Raw genomic sequence first — 19,961 nt, forward strand, 5'->3', positions numbered from 1 at the left:
CTTGTGTACACCGTGGTCGGCTGGTGACGTATTCAATAGCGCGTATAAATGATATCAACAACTCTGAAAAACCGCAATTGTGTCTCTATTGTTGAATTGATTTACATTATGAAAGGTTCCACCGCCGGGTTGAATACGCGCCAGTAGTCAACTGAACAATATAGTGGAGGAATTTTAATAAGGCCATGAAATAAATTACTTGATTCCCAACAGCTACTTCCGAATTTATAAGTTTATAAGTTTATTTTTCTTAAATTCTAGAATAATTTATAAATTATACCGACCGATAGCACTTCAGTTAAAGATTCACACCAACACAGGTCTTCATATCGTAGAAACCGGGTAAACATTTACTAATGAAATTAGATTATTAGTCACAACTACGAAAGGACAGTTCATGCACCCCGAGATAACTAACTCACACCATGCACGAGGAAAGCGGTCTATTTGAGTCATTGGGGGAACCCACCATGTATTCATGATTAATCATTCATACTGTTATCACAGAATCCCGTCAATAGACAGATTTTAAAAAACTCCTTGATTCAAATGAGGGGAGACATATTAGGCTTTTTTAATTACTTGGAGCACGGATCCTCCGAAATTCTGCCAAAAACTTCATGCTTACCGTGCACTCATAATTTAAAATAACACATTTTTTCTTTAATTTTGATACTTGATTAAACGGTGCCTCATCATGTTGATTTAGGAAAGTCCATAAAGAATTTCGTAATGATTTTCCTTTCCTGTACCGAAATTATTCAACGAATAAGAAATAAACATCATCAGTTATAATTACGAAAGGGCATTTTATTTCACCTGTCGATATTACAATCGTATTTATGAAATTCATGTTTTGTTTTTGTACTGATAGAAGGCAATTCTTAATGACAAGTAAACTATATCCATAATAAGTGGCAGAGAATAATTCTCACAGTAACGAACAAAGAATAGATACAGTTAAAAAGGATTTTTCATACATCAATATCAAGATCCTGTACAGAACTGCATTGAAAGCTAGAAGCCAGAATAAATGTAATTGTTATTATGAGCTGAGATTAGAATTAATGCCAGTGTATGAAAGCAGCAGTAAATATAATTCATTTCACAATCGAATATATAAAATAATCATTCACACCATAACAAATTTCACATAAAATCATGTTTTTCTAAGCATGGAGCATTTTCCGTGCACCGGTAAATTTAAATTACATAGATCCCTATTCACAGAATGTAACACTAATAAATCTATAGAAGCTGCAGTAATTAACAGGTCAGAGTCAGATGTAAAACGCTTCACTAGCGTATTTATCTAGCAGTACTGGCACAGTAAAATTGTGTAGTTATATATGCTGTATTAGAATCTGACACGACAAAAAAAACTAATCATAAATATTGAATCAGTAAACGTAAAGGCAGGTTGTAGGATTGATTGATTTTAATGAGCTTTCATTACTGGTGAATGGGAGGTTCATCAAGCGAAGCTTCTATTCACTAGTAGCGAAAGCTTGTATTTCAAATAAAATCAGTAAACTACACAGTACTATCCGTCTTCACGGTTACTGATCCGACACCAGTTTAACGCGGCTCTTCAAAAATATCAACAAATCGATTGACTACGATTGAAAGAAATCAGAAACAACGTTTTCAATGTCCAAACTCTCTACAGTTTCAGCAGTGCCTTCAGCAGTCGGTTCCATAGATCCCGGTGGTATACCGATCTGTGCTGTTGAAGCTCGTTCAGTCGCGTCTTTACCTTCGTTTATAGCTTGAATCATTGCGGCGTTGTGAGCACGACGTATGTGAGTTTTAAGGTTTCCTTTCTGAACGAACGACGCGTCGCAATACGGACACTTGTAATTCTTTTCACCGGTGTGTTTCTTGTAGTGTATTTGTAACGCATTCGTCTGATTAAACGCCTTGTTACAAATATTACATACGAACGGACGCTCTCCTTATAAAGAGAAAAAAGATTTCGTAAAACGAAGATTAAAAAATTGCGATCATTCGCTAGATTTATAACATACCCGTATGGATTCGACGATGGCGTTCGAGCATACTCGGTTTAGCGAAGGCCTTGCCGCAGATATTGCACTGATGGGGTAGATTTTTACTGACGCTGCTATTATCGGTGTTAGTTTGCCCGATGTCGCTGATGCCGTGACACTGCTTCACGTGATCTTTCAATTGACAAACTCTTTTGAATTCTTTATGGCATTCCTAAAATCATAAGGTAGTAAATAAACATACATAAATGAAAATATTCTAACCAAATCTGCACGGGTAGATATTTTGGACCAGGCAAATTTTTTCGGAAAAGAAGTCTTGATGACATAAACAACTATAAATAACAAGCGTATGTCATCGATGCCAACATGTCATCAATTCTGTAACAAAAATAACTCAATAACTCCTGACTGACATGTGATGATTATGATAATGAAACATCAACAGTAATGCAGTAATCGACAGTAATAAATAGAGATTTATCGCAATTGTTATTGTGCACAGACTTACATGACAAACATGAGACTGTTCATCTTCTAATTCAGGCACGACGCCTACATCACTAACAGTACCATCCATCACGTGCGACATATCGGCTTGTATGTTAATAACCGTAGGAATATTAGTAAGATTCGATATCAAATTCTGTTGAGTGTTTGTCAGTGTCGTCTGGTTATCGCCTATCACCGATACCGGATTTGCTTGGACATCTGTCAACCCGGTCAGATCACTACCGCTCGCCGCGATATGTTCAGACAAATGAGTTTGATGCTGTTGATTTTGATCGACTCGAACAATAAACGGTTTCGTTTGCATTAAATCGGCGACCGGAGCGGTTTGAATGTCGGGTAGCATGGTTACCGGGACCGCTGTACCTTCAGCAGCCGCGGCGTTTAAATTAGATAAAGCAGTTTGTTGTACGATGATATTAGGATTGACGGCTTCGGTCATACTCGCTGTAGTAGGTACAGTCTGTATAGAGTTTGATACTTGTATCCCCTGAGCTATTGTCCCCTGTTGTTGCTGCTGTTGTTGTAATTGTTGAATTTGATGCAGTAAATTCGGATCGACTTGCAGCGTGTCCTGTAGAATATTCGTTATTTGAATTCCCTGCGCTATATTTCCGGGTAACTGTAGTTGTACACCTTCTAAACCTTGTAAAACCTGAGCCGCAACGCTAGCGTCATTTAGAGTATTACCCATATTGTCAGTAATACTAAATGACAACGGAATGACGCCTCCTTGTTGAAGCGCGTTGCTGTCGAGATGTATGACCTGATTACCGGTATTCGCGGATTGTTCTTCGTTTTCTGTTCCGGGCACCATTAAACTCATTTGATGTAAAGTTTCGAAATCGCGAGCCGGAACACGACGTTTCTTCGCGGTGGCCGGTTTGAAATGTTGAGCAATGTGACTTTTACGATGGCCGGACGTACGGAATGTTACATCACAGTGAGGACATTTGAACGGTTTAGCTCCCGTGTGCAGACGCATGTGTACTTTCAAACTTCCCTTCGTCGAGAACAGTGAACTACAAACGTGACACTTAAACATCTTCTCGGCTGAAAAGATAAATGAATATCAGTGATCAAAAACTTGAAAATAAATCTAGATTTTTTTCAGTTCAGTATGATCAGATGCAGGGGTGGCAGATCTCAGATTAAAATTGGAAGGCCAGGGTCTATAAGGAAAAGAAGGGCATTCTTTGAAGTAGACATGCTGCGGCCACGAGCAGGGTTTCACCATCGGGGTTAGATTGTTTTACTGAAATCCATCCAAAAAGATGCAATGTCACAGAGGATGAGAGTCAAACTTATAGGTTTTATGTGTGCCACCCCCCAAACCTCCCTCCAGATCAGCTCCTTAAGATGGACGAATTGTAAACTTACCTCCTGTGTGAGTTTTAAAATGGCAATCTAACGTTGATTTGACAGTGAATGCTCTCTGACAGATCTCGCAAATAAATGGCTTCTCTCCGGAGTGAATACGTTTATGACGAACTAAATCACTCGGTTTCTTGAAGCTCTTCGGACATTGTTCACATTTGTGAGCGTGTTTGGCTGAAATAACAAACAAATTCTATCTGAAACTATCGACAAATTAATCTAATCCATATCGATGACATACAGTTCATAAATACTTACACTCTTCATCATAGTCTTGCTCTTCGACATTCTTTGGCAGGGATAGTTTATTCTTTTCGACGGCAGATTCAATGAGTATTCGTTCAGACAGTGATAACTCGGTATTGTTGATATTACTCAGCTTAGAAAGTTTATCGGATTCACCTTCGGGTATAACTAGTACGTTTATATGAGAGCGTTTCACAGATTTCTGTTGCTGATCATCGGCTTGCTCCAATGGAATGTTAACCAACTGTTCAACTGTATAAAATTGCATTATAAATTATACATACCCATAAACAAATAAACCAAGAAATCGTCAAATAAACCAAAGAATCATCCCAAATAGGACTATTATCACAATTTCATATTGGATATAACGAACTATCGGACTCTATATACTTACCGGCAGAATCAGCGGCGGGAGCTTCATCAACTTCGTGCAATTTAACATGTCGTTTACAGAGAACTGATGTTCGGAATGACTCGTCACAAATCGGACATTTAAAAGGTGTTTCACTCGTGTGAATAGCCATGTGACGTGTTAACGATCCATTTGTAGTAAACGTTGCTTCGCACATGTGACATTTATGATCCTACGAAATAGCATTAAACAGTTGAGTAAATTATTAGTTAAGAGAGGGAGCTTTCCAATATACATTTATATATAAATGGACTGTTTAATAATATCCAGTTTGGATCGAAATCATGTTTAAACTGATCCACATGAAGCGGACTTGACAGTATAAACCAGTAATTAAATTCATGAAAACTACATAACAAAAGTTCATATACGAGGAATAAGATTATTAAATTTAGAGTGTCTCATGTTTTTTACCTTGATTCCTCGGTGAGTCCTCGAATGAGCTTTCAATACACCGGACGATACAAACATCTTTCCACATTCATTACATTTGTATGGACGTTCGCCTAAATTTAAGATCATAATAGAATCGACGATGAATGAACTTCAATATGAAACTTTAGAAACACGATACAAACCTGTGTGAGATCGAATGTGCTGTTTTAAATGACTCGTCTTCTTAAAATCTTTATCACAATAAGTGCATCGATAACTCTTTCGGCCAGATTCCATATCGAGTTTGAAGGTTGGATCTTGTTGATTTTGGTCAGGTTCGGGATCTTGCTGGGACGTGACATCAGTTCTAATTATGAATTATAAACGATTCAATCGAGTATTTTAAACTCGTTTCAATAACACGCGTTAAAGAAGAGATGTGTTGGGTTTATTTTACCTTGTATTTAGAATATTATTGATGCCAATTGTCTGCATCTGAGGTTGAGCTTGCGATAAATTGATGGATGACAGTGATTGCATATCAATTGAATTTCCCTGGAACACGAATAAATATTGATCAAATTTAGCAAATACTTATGAAACTTTTTTGTATTACTTCCTGACTTTTTGTAAAACATTGTATACTCACTTGAATTGTGAATGAGTTATTTCCAAAAGTGATTTGCTGACCTCCGAGAATATTCTGATTCAATGTTTGAGCAAATATCTACAAATATAGCGTCAAAAATAATCAAACATAAAACCGAAAGTAGCTTTCATCGGCAGAAGAATTCAACATATGGCAGTCTAGTAGTTTAATACCTGTTGATTGAGGGTTTGTTGTAACTGTTGTTCTAAAGTGCTAGAATTAATTTCAGTAATCTGTGATGTTAAAGTGCGATCCTGTAGAACGACTTGTTGAGATTGTTGATTAGTTTCGTCGTTATCAACGTGGTCATCAACAACGTCATCTATATCCGCAATACCCGATATATCATCTGCATTCTGCGGGTCTACTAGTGACTGCGTAGTTGTGTAAACCTAGTTTCAAATTACAATGTACACTTATTACAATAATCAACATTTATGTAGTACAAGAATCCTACTACACAATACAGTTTCAATGCACTCATTTTTGTTTTGGTATCATTATCTTCAGTATCTTTAAGTGCAAATAAGTCATTTTTCCTGAGATGTAACACCAGAGCTGCTTAGTACTCAGGTCTATCGGACCATGTACCCATATGCTCCTTGGGTTAGTGTTTTGCAACATTTTACAGGCTATTCGAACATTATCACAAACTCAAAGTTACCGCACCTGTGAGTCAGTTAGAGAAGGCTGCTCCTCAATAACAATCTGTTGTTGATTACTAGTAAGATGATTAGTAGCGGCAATCTCTTCTGTTACACCAGTGATACTAGTTTCACCTGATTGTTGAGATAATGCTTGCATCGCTAATTCATGCCTGGAATAAACAACACATTTTTACTTATTTCGGAAATGCAAACTCGAAATAAAAAAATAATCCTGATATGTTGATATTACAAAATCCCAAAACTGCCAGATAAATAAACTTTGAAATATCAACATTGTGGGGTAATTCATGATTACTGAGAATAGTTTTATGTGATTGCTCAAGTCAAATGAGAGGTTGAATAGATTGATTGACGTACCTGTGAGTTTTCATGTGTTTCTTACAATTGACAGATGTTTTGAATGTTTTCTGACAGTACGGACACATGAACGGTCGAACCTCGCTGTGAGTCGACATGTGACGTTTCAGACTGCCGTTGGTCGTAAACTGACTATCACAAATCAAACATTTATGATTCTTAACGCCGGTGTGCGTGCGTATATGAGCCTTCAATACTCCGCTAGATACAAACGATCGCAAACACGTCACGCACTTATACGGTCTTTCACCTAGAAACGCAAAAAAAAATTAACAAAATTTGATTAAAACAACGAATTTACAATATCCTGGTAAGTAAAACTATCCCACAACTAAACTAATAGAGTCCGAAACTTAACGTATTTAAATTTTCATTTGAAATCTCAATTTCATTTACATTCTATTAAATTTGTAAATAGTAGGTTTTAATCTTAAAACTAACCGGTATGTGATCTGACATGCTGCTTTAAATGGCTCGATTTCTTAAATCCTCTAGAACAATAGCTACATTTATACGGTCGATCTACACTGCTAGTTTCACCGAGATATTGGTTGAACGAAGTGTTCCTCGCTGGTTGTTGTATCCAACCTGAAACAATAAATAGAACATTCAAAATTAACAGTCATCTTTAAAACTGTGCGCTCACTTTCCCCCCCATTTATAAATTTCCATGTTATACACTCCAACACGAAATTCCCAGAGTGAATCTGCAGGTGAGAGAGATCTGGCTTTAGAATGCTATGATTTATGAATCACGTATTGATAAAGATAGCAGATCTAAATTCCAGGTTTCAGCCAAAATTTGTAAAATTCCCTGATTTTTTTCTTGATTATTTCTGATTCCCTGAGTTTTCTAGCTAATTTAGGTTAGCGTACAAGTAGAACCTATTTTTACCGGTATCAGTGATGAGAATCGGTTCTTGCAGCGGGACATCAGAAAGCGGCAGTTCAGCTTTTGAAGCTCGTCTCACGAAACGACGAGGTCGACTCGAATGAGATTCCTTTGCCTTGAAGTGAGACTGAACATGTGTCTTACGGTGACCCGACGTTCGAAATCTCTTATCGCAGTGAGGACAATCAAACGGTTTTGAACCTGTAAAAAGAGTTGAATTATTTTAAATACTATTGGCCAGTTTTATATACTAGTTTTAACTTTTTTCTTTTTTTATCTTGAAATTCTTGATTTCATTGCACTCGTCGTTTATTTGAATGGGAATGAAACAAAGGCTTGATTTTGAATTTGAAGTACATATATACTTGGATGATCAGTTGAGTTTACATAACACTACGCAGTGAAGCCCGCTTAATTGTGATCGGTTTCTAATTTGCTTATCATTTACGGCCCATCTATTCATGAATATATGTAAAACATGATGTTTCCAGATTTCTCATAAGACGGATGAATTTCAATGGTCCCAAATGATCCGAATTAAGATTTTACTATTACAGTCTATAAACCCTGACCCGGAAGTTTTATTTATTAAGTTCTATTTACCTGTATGAAGCCGCGCATGAACCTTTAAACTGCCGTGAGTAGCAAACATTTTATCACAAACGTAACACCTGAAATCCTTGATTCCTGAATGTGTTTTCATGTGTCCGGATAACGTGCTCTTGACGGCGAACGAACGGAAACACTGCGAACATTTATACGGTCTCTCGTGAGTGTGTATACGTATATGACGCACGAGATCGCTCGGTTTCTTAAACTCTTTACTGCAATACGTGCATTGATGCCATCGAACACCATTCACCTGTAATACGATAATTCAAACAAATTAATGTCTACTTACCTTAAAGAAGATTTTAACGTTTCAATGTAGTCAAAACTTCAAAATCCTCTAATTCATAATTGTGGGTTTTCCTTGAAATCAAGCCATGCTTTGATATCATACCTTTCTGATGATATGCCTGCGTAACTGTCCGGTCGCTGCATCGTGTACTCCTACAGTAGTCGTACCTGCAAGTAGTGTAGCATTTGAAGCCGCATCTGTTGGCTCAGACTCATCTGGTGCAATACGTACCGCACGAGGTACAGCAGCTACTCGTTTAGCCACCTGTAATGATGTCGAGTAAGAATATTTTATTGATGCGAATAAACTCAAATAAGAAGATAATAAAATCAGATTATTGTCAGGAAGGAATTACCTGTTTAGCGGCTTGCTGTATATTATCAATCTGGACTCCGCTGTTTTCCATGGCTTGTTGCAAAATGTCAGAATTATCAAAATCAGATTGCGCTCCGAGGGCTAGAGCTGCGTGGACGTCTAAGTTAGTAGAACTATCTGATGGCTGTGAAATACAATATGTAATAATACAGTCTGTATTCTTTCATTTTAAAGAACTTCATTTTCTATGAAAGAACTTCAATCACAGTTATGACTTACGTGAATAGCTTGACTACTGGGATTAGTATTTTCTGATAGTTGTAGTAACTGTTTTATCACTTCGTTCATTTTGTTGTCCCCGGATGTTTTTTGCGGGTCTGTATTCGATGACAGGCCCGACTGTACCTATAACGAATAAACAAACTAGTGTGGAACTATCGTTGAGTCATATTCCACTACTAGGAGAATCAAAAAGCAAAACATACTTGATCTGGTTCGTTGAAATGAGCGCGTCCGATATGCGCGTTAAGACTGCCCAACTTCTTAAATACACAGCTACATTGCTCACAAGTAAAGGTGTAAGGCTGACCATCTTTACCAGGGGTATGAACTCTCTACAAATAATGATTGTATATCGAATTGTATAAATCACAAAGGTATTCAGAAAGCACGACACAGTACAGATACTCACAAGTATATGAGCTCGTAGATTTCCTTTCTGAGCAAATTTCGCCGGACAAAATGTGCAGCTATGTGGTTTTACACCTGTGTGGTTACTCATATGAATCTGTAAAGCTCCTTTCTGGTTAAAAGCTCTTGAACATTGCGTGCATTTAAACGGTCGTTCACCTTTAAAATCAATAGGCAATAAAAATCAATTATCTAAATATATCAATTCACATAGACATCAACAGAGGTGGTTTGAGGGTGTAAATCAACCCCCATTTTTCATCTTGGTTTACATTCTAAGTACGATAATAGTGGCTGCTACTTCTCTTGGGAGATTAAAATTCTTAAGATTGCTCTTAATTTTAAAGATTTTCTTAAAATAAGATTGAAGATGCTGAAGAGAAGGCACGGAACTCCCTGGTGATTCAGGATGAGACAGATGTGTAAGAGTTTAGGCAGATGAGTAAGAGTTTACACAGATGAGTTTACCTGTGTGTATACGTATATGTCGTTCGAGTTGACTCGGTTTTAAGAATGATTTGTTGCAGTTTTTGCACAAATAAGGAAACTTCGAACGGTCGATGTTTCTCCGGTAACAACGATGTGAAATAGACGACCTATAAATAGAGATTTCAAAACATGATATCATCAGTACTACTCTTGAGCAGTCCTAAACACTTTACTGTTTATCACATTCAATTTTCACAAGGATGAATTATATTTATCAATATGTGTCGCAGGATGGCCTCTTTCCATGTCAAAATACATAATCCTGGAGTTTTACCAGGTTTTTGGAAAAATTTCCGATCCCCTGATTTTTCCAGATCACGGACCATCCCGTAAAGGCCTATCACAAGAGAAGTCAATTAGTTCATGGTACTTACTTCACTTTCTGGTGTTGTTTCACGTGTTCTCGCAGTTCGACTAACTTGTTGAATATCTGTGAACAATGTTTACAGTTGTAAGTTCTCGGACATTCATTCGCTTGTTTGTGATCATTCATATGCCGTTCCAACTGGTTCTACGATACAAAGAGCAAATCATATAAGAACTTATCCAGACCGAAAATATCAAACTTTCAAATCAGTTCAAATTCGTGTTATACCTTAGAAATGAACTCATCTCCACACTCGGGACAGGTGAGAATTTCTTCTCGTTCGTGGACCATGAGATGAGCTTTTAAACTGGCAACACGTGAAAACCTCTTCCCACACTCTGGACATACTGGATTATCCGGGTCGTGTGTCGCCATATGCAGCACTAGATTCTGTTCGACATTGAACGAGGCGTCACAATCAGGGCAGTTATACGGCTTGTCGTCGTCGTGAGTTTTAATGTGCCTTTGAAGTTGAGTCCACTTGGGAAATTCTTTCCGACAATAATCGCAAGGAAATGGACCCTGTTAGTGAGAGAATATAAAACCTTCACATCTTACATCAATCAGCAGCTACAATACATTTCATTATATTAATCCGATACTATAAAATCCCATGATAGGAATGACAAATTGGGTCAAAAGTATTTTCCCGAGGTAGTAGTTAATTCAACATTTTGAATAAAATTTATAGTCATCTTCAGGTATAGAGTATTCGGGACCCAGTTCCACAGTTGTGAGTTAAGATTTGACCCGTTGAAAATGAACTAATTTTATCTTAGAGTTAACTCTAACTCAGAACTGGATCCTGTATTCTTGAAGATGACTATTAGCATATAGTCGAAATGTAGCAATAAATCTTTAGCTCAGGGAAACATTTTGGATTCTACTTTTCATTCTTAGTGTGAGATTTTTTTGGTTAAGATTAATTCCACGATAGAGGAAACTTTTATTCTTCAAGTTATTCATCTAACCTTTCCAACAGGTTTCACCACTTCCCGCATATGAGATTTCTCTAATTTTACTTCGGCTTTTGCTTCCAAAGCTGGAGGAATATTTTCTTGCTGTACAATGTTTTCAGTTGTTATCGTTGCCTGTTGTCCTCCGACTAGTGCGGCTTGTAGCTGCTCCATTGAAACACCGACGAGGTTCTGTAGTAATGACGGATCAACAGTCTGAACGACCTAAACAATAAACAACACGCCATTAAAATCTTACTCTCGATGAAGGTGCTTATTCCAGAGTTCATTGAATCCAAAATGCCCCATTTTTCATCCCAATCCAAGACCAAAAAGTTTCCGATTAGATTATTAGATATCCTCAGGGGGGGCTGTTTCTTATCAAGAGATTCCTTGTGCCACTTGTAACCAACAATTACAAACACCACAACTTGACTAAAATGTTTTTCAAAAATATAGAACATCCTGATTTTTGCGAAACATTTTAGTCAATTCATATCGTGGGACATATTCATCATGGATTTTGCTATCAGATTGATACAAGCGCATAGTGATTATCAACAACAACAAAAACTGGAAAAATCAATTTTGATGCGAACCTGTTCAGCTCCAGGGTCGAGGTTATGAATGACAGTTTGACCGCTGATAGGATCAACAGTAAACACAACATTCTGTATAATAGCTTGTTGCTCCCCCGGTTGTCCGGGTAAACCTTGCTCCATAATCTGAACAATGCCTTGATTTGTATCCATTGCCAAACCGGGCACGCTGGACGTGGGCACTGTGATCGTCTGTAGAGTCCCATCTTGTCCGATAGTCTGGTATTGAATGACATTCTGCGCGCTTCCATCTTCATGTTGAATGATAGTAAACTCTGAAGATAACATGAATGAAATTCAAACATTTTGTTAGAGATAAGAGATAATCATTTATCTGTTGAAACAAAAAAAGATTTAGCCCTATTCTTGGACAAAACTTAGTCAAAGTAAGAATATGAATGATAGTAAACTATGAATTAAAAATTCATATCATATTTAGGCTAACCAGCAGATGAGACAAGATAATCATTTATCAGTTAAAACAAAAATGCTGATTTTTATAGATACTTTTTGTCTTTGACAAAAAAGCTAAAGTCGAAGAAGTTGTTCATATCGTTTTGAGTAAACAAATGAAATGATTCATTAATTCAATGCGTGTGAACATTCACAATGTCATAAAAGGGCAGACAAAATATAATTAAATCGGAAGCATTTAGATGGTTAATAGCAAACAATTATCAATAAAGGATCGTTTAAAATAAGAATAACTTGCTCAAAACGTAACCAAGAAGCAAGAAATATTTCCAGGAAATTTGTACTACTAGCAGACAGAAACAAATATTATTGCGCAGGCTATTTCCATTCCAGGCAATGTAAAGATTGACCCAGAAAACCAGGAATCACACAACTTTACAGAAGAGAATTTTTATCAGCGTTTATGTACTATACAAAACCGCTATGTAGTAAAGATGAATGAGGCGTAATACCTGTTACAGTCTGACCATTTACAACGTTTTCTTCGTCATTTTTGAGGGACATTTTTCATCGTATCTCGGATAGTTCCAACACAAAATGGCGGTGATTCGTGCCGCCAAGCTCCGAATAACGACGGAAAGTGCCGAGTACTGCCGAGCCTGAATCGAGCGAAAACAAAATGGCCGCTCAAACAATCAGACAAATACTCAAATACAAACGCATATTTCACGGTTTTAAAGATCAAATATTAAGGCGAAATTTCCAGAAATATCAAGGATATATTATTTTACAAAGGATGGTAATAATTTTTGATGTTGCAATATGAGATAAAAGTTTAATTAAACTAATTAATGGCTGAACTTGTAATTTAGAGTGGGATTGCCAAATTCGGGTAAAGGTAAATTGCGTATTGGGCCTTTGTAGAGCAAGACTATACCCGGTCAGGGTTTTTTCCTAGGATAAGTAAAGACTGCCATTAGTAGTTACTATTTTAATTCATCAATGGATTGTTCCGTGTAGTAACATCAACACTAAGTAATTAGTTTATGTCATTTCAGGCTTTAATTGATAAGTTTTCTCCATATTTCACAAGATATCCACTTTTACTACCATGTTTTGTTGTCCATGCTGCATTTGGTTTTGGTGGCAGCACCAAAAAAGTTGGTAAGTGCTCTGTAGACCTCTTTCAAAACTTCATTGATGTCCCGAAATTTAATTGCCTCAAGTTTTATTTAGAGTCTGAAGGAGAGAAAGAACAGAAAATCATTGACAATGCCGACCAACTGTATCACGACAATGAAAACTCAAAGTTATATGAATTTCTACTGGAACACAAAGATTCTAAAAATGTTGAAATAGTTTGGCGATTGTCGCGGGCTACGTATGATAAAGGTCAAGAGGCAGAAGATCTAAATGAAAAGAAGAGACTTCATTATGAAGCATATGAATATATTCAGAAAGCGCTGGAATTAGATGATAAATGTTTTGCGGTTCATAAAGTATGTTTTTGTTCCCTTATTAAGATACAGAACCAACAAAATTTATCTGATTTATGAGAAATTCAGATTTATATTCTAGCTTCATATATTACATACCGGTACATCTATGGACCTTATAAAAAAACTGCTCCAAATGAAGTGGAACTCAAGTGTACTATGAACTTTTTTCAGTGGATGGGAATTTTGCTCGATGTTGTTGGAGAACATGAAGGGACCAGAAAAAGAATTGAAAATTCATTCCTTGTTAAAAAACATTTCCAGGTAGGTAGCTTATACAAATGTAATTACTAGTGCTGTGTAAAGTTTGAATATCCATCACAATTCTTTATTTTATCTTATTCTAAACAGAAAGCAGTAGAACTGAATCCAACCGATGCTACCTCAGTTTATTCATTGGGTTATTGGTGAGTTTACGAGAAAATCATTCGATTTTGAAAGGGTGCTTCTGCGTCCATTGAAATCTCTATTTTATCATCTTATTTTAGGCATTTCTTATTTGCTGACATGGCGTGGTATGAAAGAAAGATTGCAGCTATTGTTTTTACATCCCCTCCAACATCAACTTACAAAGAGGTTAAATATTCATCATATTTTACGTGAAATTAATTGTCTGAGAAATATTCGTTTTAAGAGTTCTGAAATTAATTTTTCAGGCATTAGAATATTTTGAAAAAGCGGAAGAAAGTGAGTTTTGAATAATGAGAATGGGGGGTGGATACATTTTATTGTATTGCTGTTGTATATTTTGATGTGATTTCGCAAATTTCTTCCACAGTCGACCCAAATTTCTACAGCATGAATTTGTTGATGATTGGAAAATGTTACCTTCGCTTGAAAAACAAAGAGCGCGCCAAGGAATTTTTCATTAAAGCGAAAAATTATCCCGTTCAATCATTAGATGACAAAAAGGTGAGTGATGGACTTAAAAGATTGAAATTAATCATTTTGCAGGATACGTTTTTCCATACACGAGTTGTTACTTTATTTTCTAGGCCCATCAAGAAGCCGTGGACTTGCTGAAAAAGGTTTAAGTGATCTAGATATCTCATGAGACTTTCAGGACCTCGAACCCTAGCCATAACACGTTGTAGAATACCACAACAGATCGATCTAATAATTACTGTTGTCATTACTACTTCGTAAACTACCAGAAAAAATGTTCATTTCTTTAAACATTCGAATAATTATAATATTGTATGCAATATTTATTAGTGTTGTTGATGTAGATAGTGCATGTCACAATAAATGTTTTCATAAAATCAGACTACGTGTATTTAAACTGTTGCTTTTAAGCCCACTTGGGATTTAAGTCCGTTTTCCTATGAAGAACTGTCATTGAAAACTCCAGGCAATCAGTTCCAAGTTGCTCTGAATCTATGAATTATTCAAAATCAAAATCTATGAAACCAACTCCAACAGTGCTTACCTAGTTGCCCAGGAAAAATATATCCAAAAAATATACAACAATTGATTTATAAAAGGATTTATATTTTCATGACAAAAAGCCTACTTTATCTTAATGTAGACAACATATCTGTGTATATTACAATTGCACAGTTGTACAAGATGAATCTTTACAAATGGTGACATTTATTATGGTACAAAACATACCAAGAGTTTATAACCCTTTTTTACTCGTATGTAAAAGACTGTAATTTTGGACCCCTGTGGACCTAGCTCAAAATTAGTATATTTTCAATTGATTAGTATATAATCTTGAAATCTTCATATTATATGCAGAATCAATGCAATCATCTTATTTTCGATGAAGTTCTATAATACAAGTCAATTCCATTCACATTACAAATTACTTATGATTAAGAATTTCAATCCTTAAATTTGAAACATAATTCCAAAGGAAAATACATGACCGAAAGAGATTCTATGTATGATATAGTAACATGTTAGCATGTCATTTTACAAATATACTGTTTAAATGATAATTAAGGAAACTAAGTGCATTACATAAAAGCTCTAAAACAGCATTTCATATGTACAGCAGAATTAGTCATATGGAGAACATACGACCGTCGCAAATTAAATTAACCAATTATTGACGAGTCCTTTATATGTATCTATATCCAAGACTGAACTCCCCCTGTGACTATAGCATTAAGCAATCTTCGAATCTATCAATAATGTACAAAATAAATCAAGAATTCTTTTGTTTATTAAATCAGTGAATGAATTTGTCACACATTTATGGAAAAAATAAAAAGTATTATGTATTTGCATTTTTTTTTATTACCTGAAAAGTAACAGTAGTGTCTTTATACAGGAATTCCTATTTGAACAATGTTTTGACAGGAATTAGTAATGAGCCAGCAATAAGTCAAATGTGTGCATTTTTATACAGATGACAACGTGCATCATAGGTGGTGTTCAGCATATATGGAACACATACATCAAAGGGTATGACTGTATAATACACCGGTAACTCGCGGTACCAATAAGATTCATTGGTGGAGCTAGGTGTATCGCACTAAATCCCGGATGTGATGAGGGGTACCTTTTTAAACCATAGTAACTTTATAAGTTTCTCCATCTGTAAAATTATAACATCTATAAAACATTCATACATTCATCATTTAACCTTGAAAATTCATTGCATATTCATTTGACTAAAAAGTGATCTAAATGCTCTCATTATGAATTATCGCGGAAAGGAAGGTGCCTTAATAGCTCAATGTATCGTCGTCTACTTCAGAACTGGTATTACAATGAATCATCAGGATCTATATAGTAATAAAACAGTACTGTAATTGCATCGATTTGCAATGGCGATGATGATAGTGACCATCACAATCATATTGAGGGAAATAACGGATGATTCCCAGGAATAGAAATTAAAAATTAACTTACAAGATAATGTACACATAGCACCCCAGATATAAAGTATTTGTGCATTCAAGGTTTACAAGATAGTGTGCATCATTACGTTTCTCACGAGAAATTAAAGATTTGCTTACTATGATACCAAGTTAATCCAACTAGTTTAATTTGAAAGTCATGAATGAAACTTTCGATTATGGAGGGCTTTACAACAACATGGACATCCAGATAATATTCCGATAAGAGTAACTATTTGAATATATTTCGATACAACGCTTTCATTTTGGAGACTGTTAATCACTGCTTGCCATACAAATCAATTAATGTATAATCAATGCATAGATGCAGAACTGGCTTTCAATTTGTCATTTCTACACAAGGCAATTGTCAGGTGTATTCAAAATGGGTGTACAAACTTGATATACACGCAGTCAAGATTTCACAGCATGAAATATCAACATGTTTACAAAGTCATTTTCTAATCAGCATCACACCGAATTACTGTCTATATACCAGTAATAAGTAGGTAGTCACACGATCGCATGAGCGAAGCGTGAAATTTTCTTTTTCCGAAATATATAATGTAGCCATACCTTTAACCATTACAACACAATCAATCTATTTTGATGTTACTATAGTAACAAATCAAACCGCTACTAAAACCGTTTATTATTTTCGAGACACAAATTATCATCGTACTGACAGATTCAAACGTGTTAATGATAAATCTGCTGGTCGGTTCCATTCCCCGATGACGCACATTGATTCTACCGGCGGTTCTACCGGTGACTGATCGACACAATCCACACATTTCTGATAGTCTCCTGACGAGAAAAAATATCACAAGTTGTTTTTGTAGGTTTGAGAAATGCACAATGAACAGAGCATGTGTTAGCTCTGCGTAATATGACGACCTGTTACGCGCTAATCATGAATCGCCACGAACAGCCCAATGAAACTAGACCGTTAGTTTACTGGCGATCGATTTTATTTTTCGATCCTCATCAGACGATCACTTCATAGCTACGTAGAGCTCCCTCGCTTGCAGTCATGCAGTTATCTTTTACAAGCCAAAAATAAATTAAAGCAACTACTAAGTTGCAGCAGTTCAGGTCCATTTTATCCTTAATGTTGCCATGACGACTATATACATCTAAAACAGCATACTCTGCCTTCTACGACCTCCTGAAAAGACAACAGTCATGTTGTTGAGTTGACCACTACTGATCAGGTTCAGGGCCGGTAACATAGTCAGGGCTTAGGCTTAAGATCATCTTAGTTCTATAACCGATCTAACAACTTAAGACCAGTCATATGATTAAAGCTCACAGGGACGGATCTAGGATTTCTTCAAATAGGGTGCAAAAAAGGGCACTCGGAAAATTTCAGGGCCTGCACCTCCCTTTGGATCCACCCCTGAACCACTTACAGACTCTCAACGACAGAACCGGGCCCGTCGTACAAGCTTGAGCATAAAACAATGATACTTACTCATACCTGATGTTTGTAATCCAGATGAACGGATGCCTGGATCTCGCTGTAACACTATACCCGGGATTGTGAATATGGAAGCAGCTACAAAAAAAAAGAAATATCAGTTTTATAAAGAAATCTTGTATTAGACGGCTGCAAACTCGCTCTAAATGTCAGAATGAATAATTTGTAAGAGAACGCCAGACATCAGCACTTACTATCAGGTAGTTTATGTATATTTGGTCCTAATGAGTTGAAATATGGATGTTTCATGGCATCTTGGGCTGATATTCGATACCGGCCGTCAAACTGAAACGAATAATAAAATGCTACAATATACAAATGCTTAAATACGGAATATGAACCCGATTTCTATCTGTCCTCTACCCTGATTATTAGTTTTAACTCGATATAGTGAATTGTACCTGTAACAATTTGCGTAAGAGATCAATGCCATCTGGATCCAACCTGTTAATGATATTAATAGTTCGAGCTTAGTAAATCGTTTGAAGGATTCAGGTTTTATAATCCAGGCAGTAGAATTTACCTCGGGGCGTGATTGATTAACGGCTCCGGTTCATAGAATGGGAAATTATATGATAAGAATTCGTCGTTGGACATGATTCCCGGGAACGTTTTCTCAGTCGGGGTTCCTAGCACCTTGAATATTAAATGAAGTTCATCGTCGACCGTTGAACCAGGAAATAATGGACGGCCGCAAGCCATCTCGTAAAATATACATCCTACACCCCTGGTAAGAAACGAGAAAAAAAAAGACAATCAGTTTGAATATCAGTTCTGAAGAGAATTCTAAATTGGTCATACTTAGCTGAATACATACCACATATCTATATGCGTTGAATATTCTGTCGAACCCAATAACACGTCAGGAGGGCGGTACCTAAAGCAAATCACAACTCCAGTGAGGTTATTAACGCACAACAGGGGTGTGAAAGTAGTATGCTATCTGTAATGTACAGCCCTAGTTTCATGCTGAGTTCACTGATGAATTTATAACCCCAGAGGAAACCATATCGGACTAACTGTTAGTATCATCTAAATTCCAATATTTTTGCAGACGAGTCTCGATGATGATACTCTGCTTAAAAATCAACTGCTTGCCTCGGGTAATAATTATCTTTATCTAATAAAGTGCATGAGCGTTCTTATCTGTCTAAGCAATATTTGAAAGACAGTATCATTGTTAGCTGATTTATTAACAGGCAATGATGAGTACCTTTGCTTTTAGGTGGAACAAGTCATCTTTAAGTCAAAATTACTATTACTTACCACAATGTCACAACTTCATTTGAGTATGTCTTGATAGGTATAGATTTTGCCCTGGCTAGACCTGTAAATATCAAACTATACAGGTGATGTCTGGTCGAACTACAGGTGAATACTTAACTAAAACATCACGATAACAACATTCCACCGTAGAACAAGTCAGATAAATCTCAACATCTGAATTCACTCGATTTCATAGGAAAAGTGATGATAGATTTACAACTACGCATTTAATGACGCTGCTTACCGAAATCAGCTAACTTCAGTTCACCTCTGTCATTTATCAGTAAATTTTGAGGTTTCAAGTCTCTGTGTAAAACACGTCGTTTGTGGCAATAGTTTAAACCACGCATCAATTGGAATAAGAATAACTAGAAAAAAATTTACGAAATAAACGTGAATAAACATGAAGTAGTAATCATTAATGATTACAAAATATTTATCTCTACCACGTCAAGCGTAAACTTGATCATGGAATCGGAATCTGATATCATATTACTTAAGACTTTTAAGAATTCATGTTGGTAGCATAAAAAGTTTGGTCCAACCACACGAGTGCTTCATTAGATGAGATGCGTACAATTTGACGATTAGGGAAACCACTTAGGTCAAATACAACTGCCTTACTCTGTAAATACCAGCAA

At 36.3% G+C, this 19,961-nt stretch overlaps 3 protein-coding genes across 11 annotated transcripts in view; 1 reads left to right on the forward strand and 2 right to left on the reverse strand.

Annotated features, from left to right (window-relative positions):
- Positions 1-813: 813 nt before the first annotated feature.
- LOC141901609 (zinc finger protein 236-like) lies at positions 814-12,819 on the reverse strand. Its single transcript, XM_074788956.1, has 27 exons — positions 12,739-12,819; positions 11,813-12,087; positions 11,229-11,438; positions 10,486-10,779; positions 10,265-10,401; positions 9,870-9,997; positions 9,403-9,560; positions 9,197-9,325; positions 8,991-9,116; positions 8,752-8,895; positions 8,499-8,660; positions 8,099-8,357; positions 7,499-7,696; positions 7,045-7,191; positions 6,604-6,853; positions 6,248-6,395; positions 5,752-5,970; positions 5,579-5,656; positions 5,387-5,484; positions 5,133-5,296; positions 4,969-5,060; positions 4,537-4,726; positions 4,152-4,391; positions 3,897-4,067; positions 2,518-3,569; positions 2,028-2,220; positions 814-1,954 (listed from the first exon to the last, which is right to left on the reverse strand). The coding sequence occupies exons 1-27, from the start codon at positions 12,788-12,790 to the stop codon at positions 1,617-1,619; spliced, it is 5,652 nt and encodes a 1,883-aa protein (XP_074645057.1). The 5' UTR covers positions 12,791-12,819; the 3' UTR covers positions 814-1,616.
- An 80-nt stretch (positions 12,820-12,899) lies between these two features.
- Positions 12,900-14,928, forward strand: LOC141901662 (regulator of microtubule dynamics protein 1-like). Its single transcript, XM_074789057.1, has 9 exons — positions 12,900-13,025; positions 13,285-13,390; positions 13,463-13,725; positions 13,897-13,986; positions 14,074-14,129; positions 14,211-14,298; positions 14,379-14,409; positions 14,501-14,634; positions 14,718-14,928. The coding sequence occupies exons 1-9, from the start codon at positions 12,906-12,908 to the stop codon at positions 14,754-14,756; spliced, it is 927 nt and encodes a 308-aa protein (XP_074645158.1). The 5' UTR covers positions 12,900-12,905; the 3' UTR covers positions 14,757-14,928.
- A 284-nt stretch (positions 14,929-15,212) lies between these two features.
- LOC141901640 (cyclin-dependent kinase 17-like) overlaps positions 15,213-19,961 on the reverse strand; it is a 32,255-nt gene continuing 27,506 nt past the window's right edge. For 7 of the 9 annotated variants that reach the window (XM_074789013.1, XM_074789011.1, XM_074789012.1 and 4 more), the window contains 8 exons: positions 19,565-19,688; positions 19,321-19,381; positions 18,872-18,931; positions 18,578-18,781; positions 18,456-18,498; positions 18,249-18,339; positions 18,049-18,132; positions 15,213-17,742 (listed from right to left, as the gene is read on the reverse strand). In XM_074789013.1, the coding sequence (XP_074645114.1) occupies positions 17,711-17,742; positions 18,049-18,132; positions 18,249-18,339; positions 18,456-18,498; positions 18,578-18,781; positions 18,872-18,931; positions 19,321-19,381; positions 19,565-19,688 (699 nt within the window). In that variant the 3' untranslated portion in view covers positions 15,213-17,710. The remainder of the gene's footprint in view (positions 17,743-18,048; positions 18,133-18,248; positions 18,340-18,455; positions 18,499-18,577; positions 18,782-18,871; positions 18,932-19,320; positions 19,382-19,564; positions 19,689-19,961) is intronic. The other 2 variants (XM_074789010.1, XM_074789009.1) reach the window with 1 other exon arrangement.

Source organism: Tubulanus polymorphus, chromosome 3, assembly GCF_964204645.1.
Source record: "Tubulanus polymorphus chromosome 3, tnTubPoly1.2, whole genome shotgun sequence".
Classification (NCBI taxonomy): domain Eukaryota; kingdom Metazoa; phylum Nemertea; class Palaeonemertea; order Tubulaniformes; family Tubulanidae; genus Tubulanus; species Tubulanus polymorphus.

Excerpts from the sequence above, each read along its gene's own strand:
- LOC141901609 (XM_074788956.1), bottom strand. The coding sequence starts at position 12,790 with ATGTCCCTCAAAAATGACGAAGAAAACGTTGTAAATGGTCAGACTGTA. Across the intron at positions 12,088-12,738 it reads AAATGGTCAGACTGTAACAG|AGTTTACTATCATTCAACAT; the intron begins GTATTACGCCTC and ends TGTTATCTTCAG. Across the intron at positions 10,402-10,485 it reads GAGATGAGTTCATTTCTAAG|AACCAGTTGGAACGGCATAT; the intron begins GTATAACACGAA and ends TTTGTATCGTAG.
- LOC141901662 (XM_074789057.1), top strand. The coding sequence starts at position 12,906 with ATGGCCGCTCAAACAATCAGACAAATACTCAAATACAAACGCATATTT. Across the intron at positions 13,391-13,462 it reads TGGCAGCACCAAAAAAGTTG|AGTCTGAAGGAGAGAAAGAA; the intron begins GTAAGTGCTCTG and ends AGTTTTATTTAG. Across the intron at positions 14,410-14,500 it reads TTTTGAAAAAGCGGAAGAAA|TCGACCCAAATTTCTACAGC; the intron begins GTGAGTTTTGAA and ends TTTCTTCCACAG.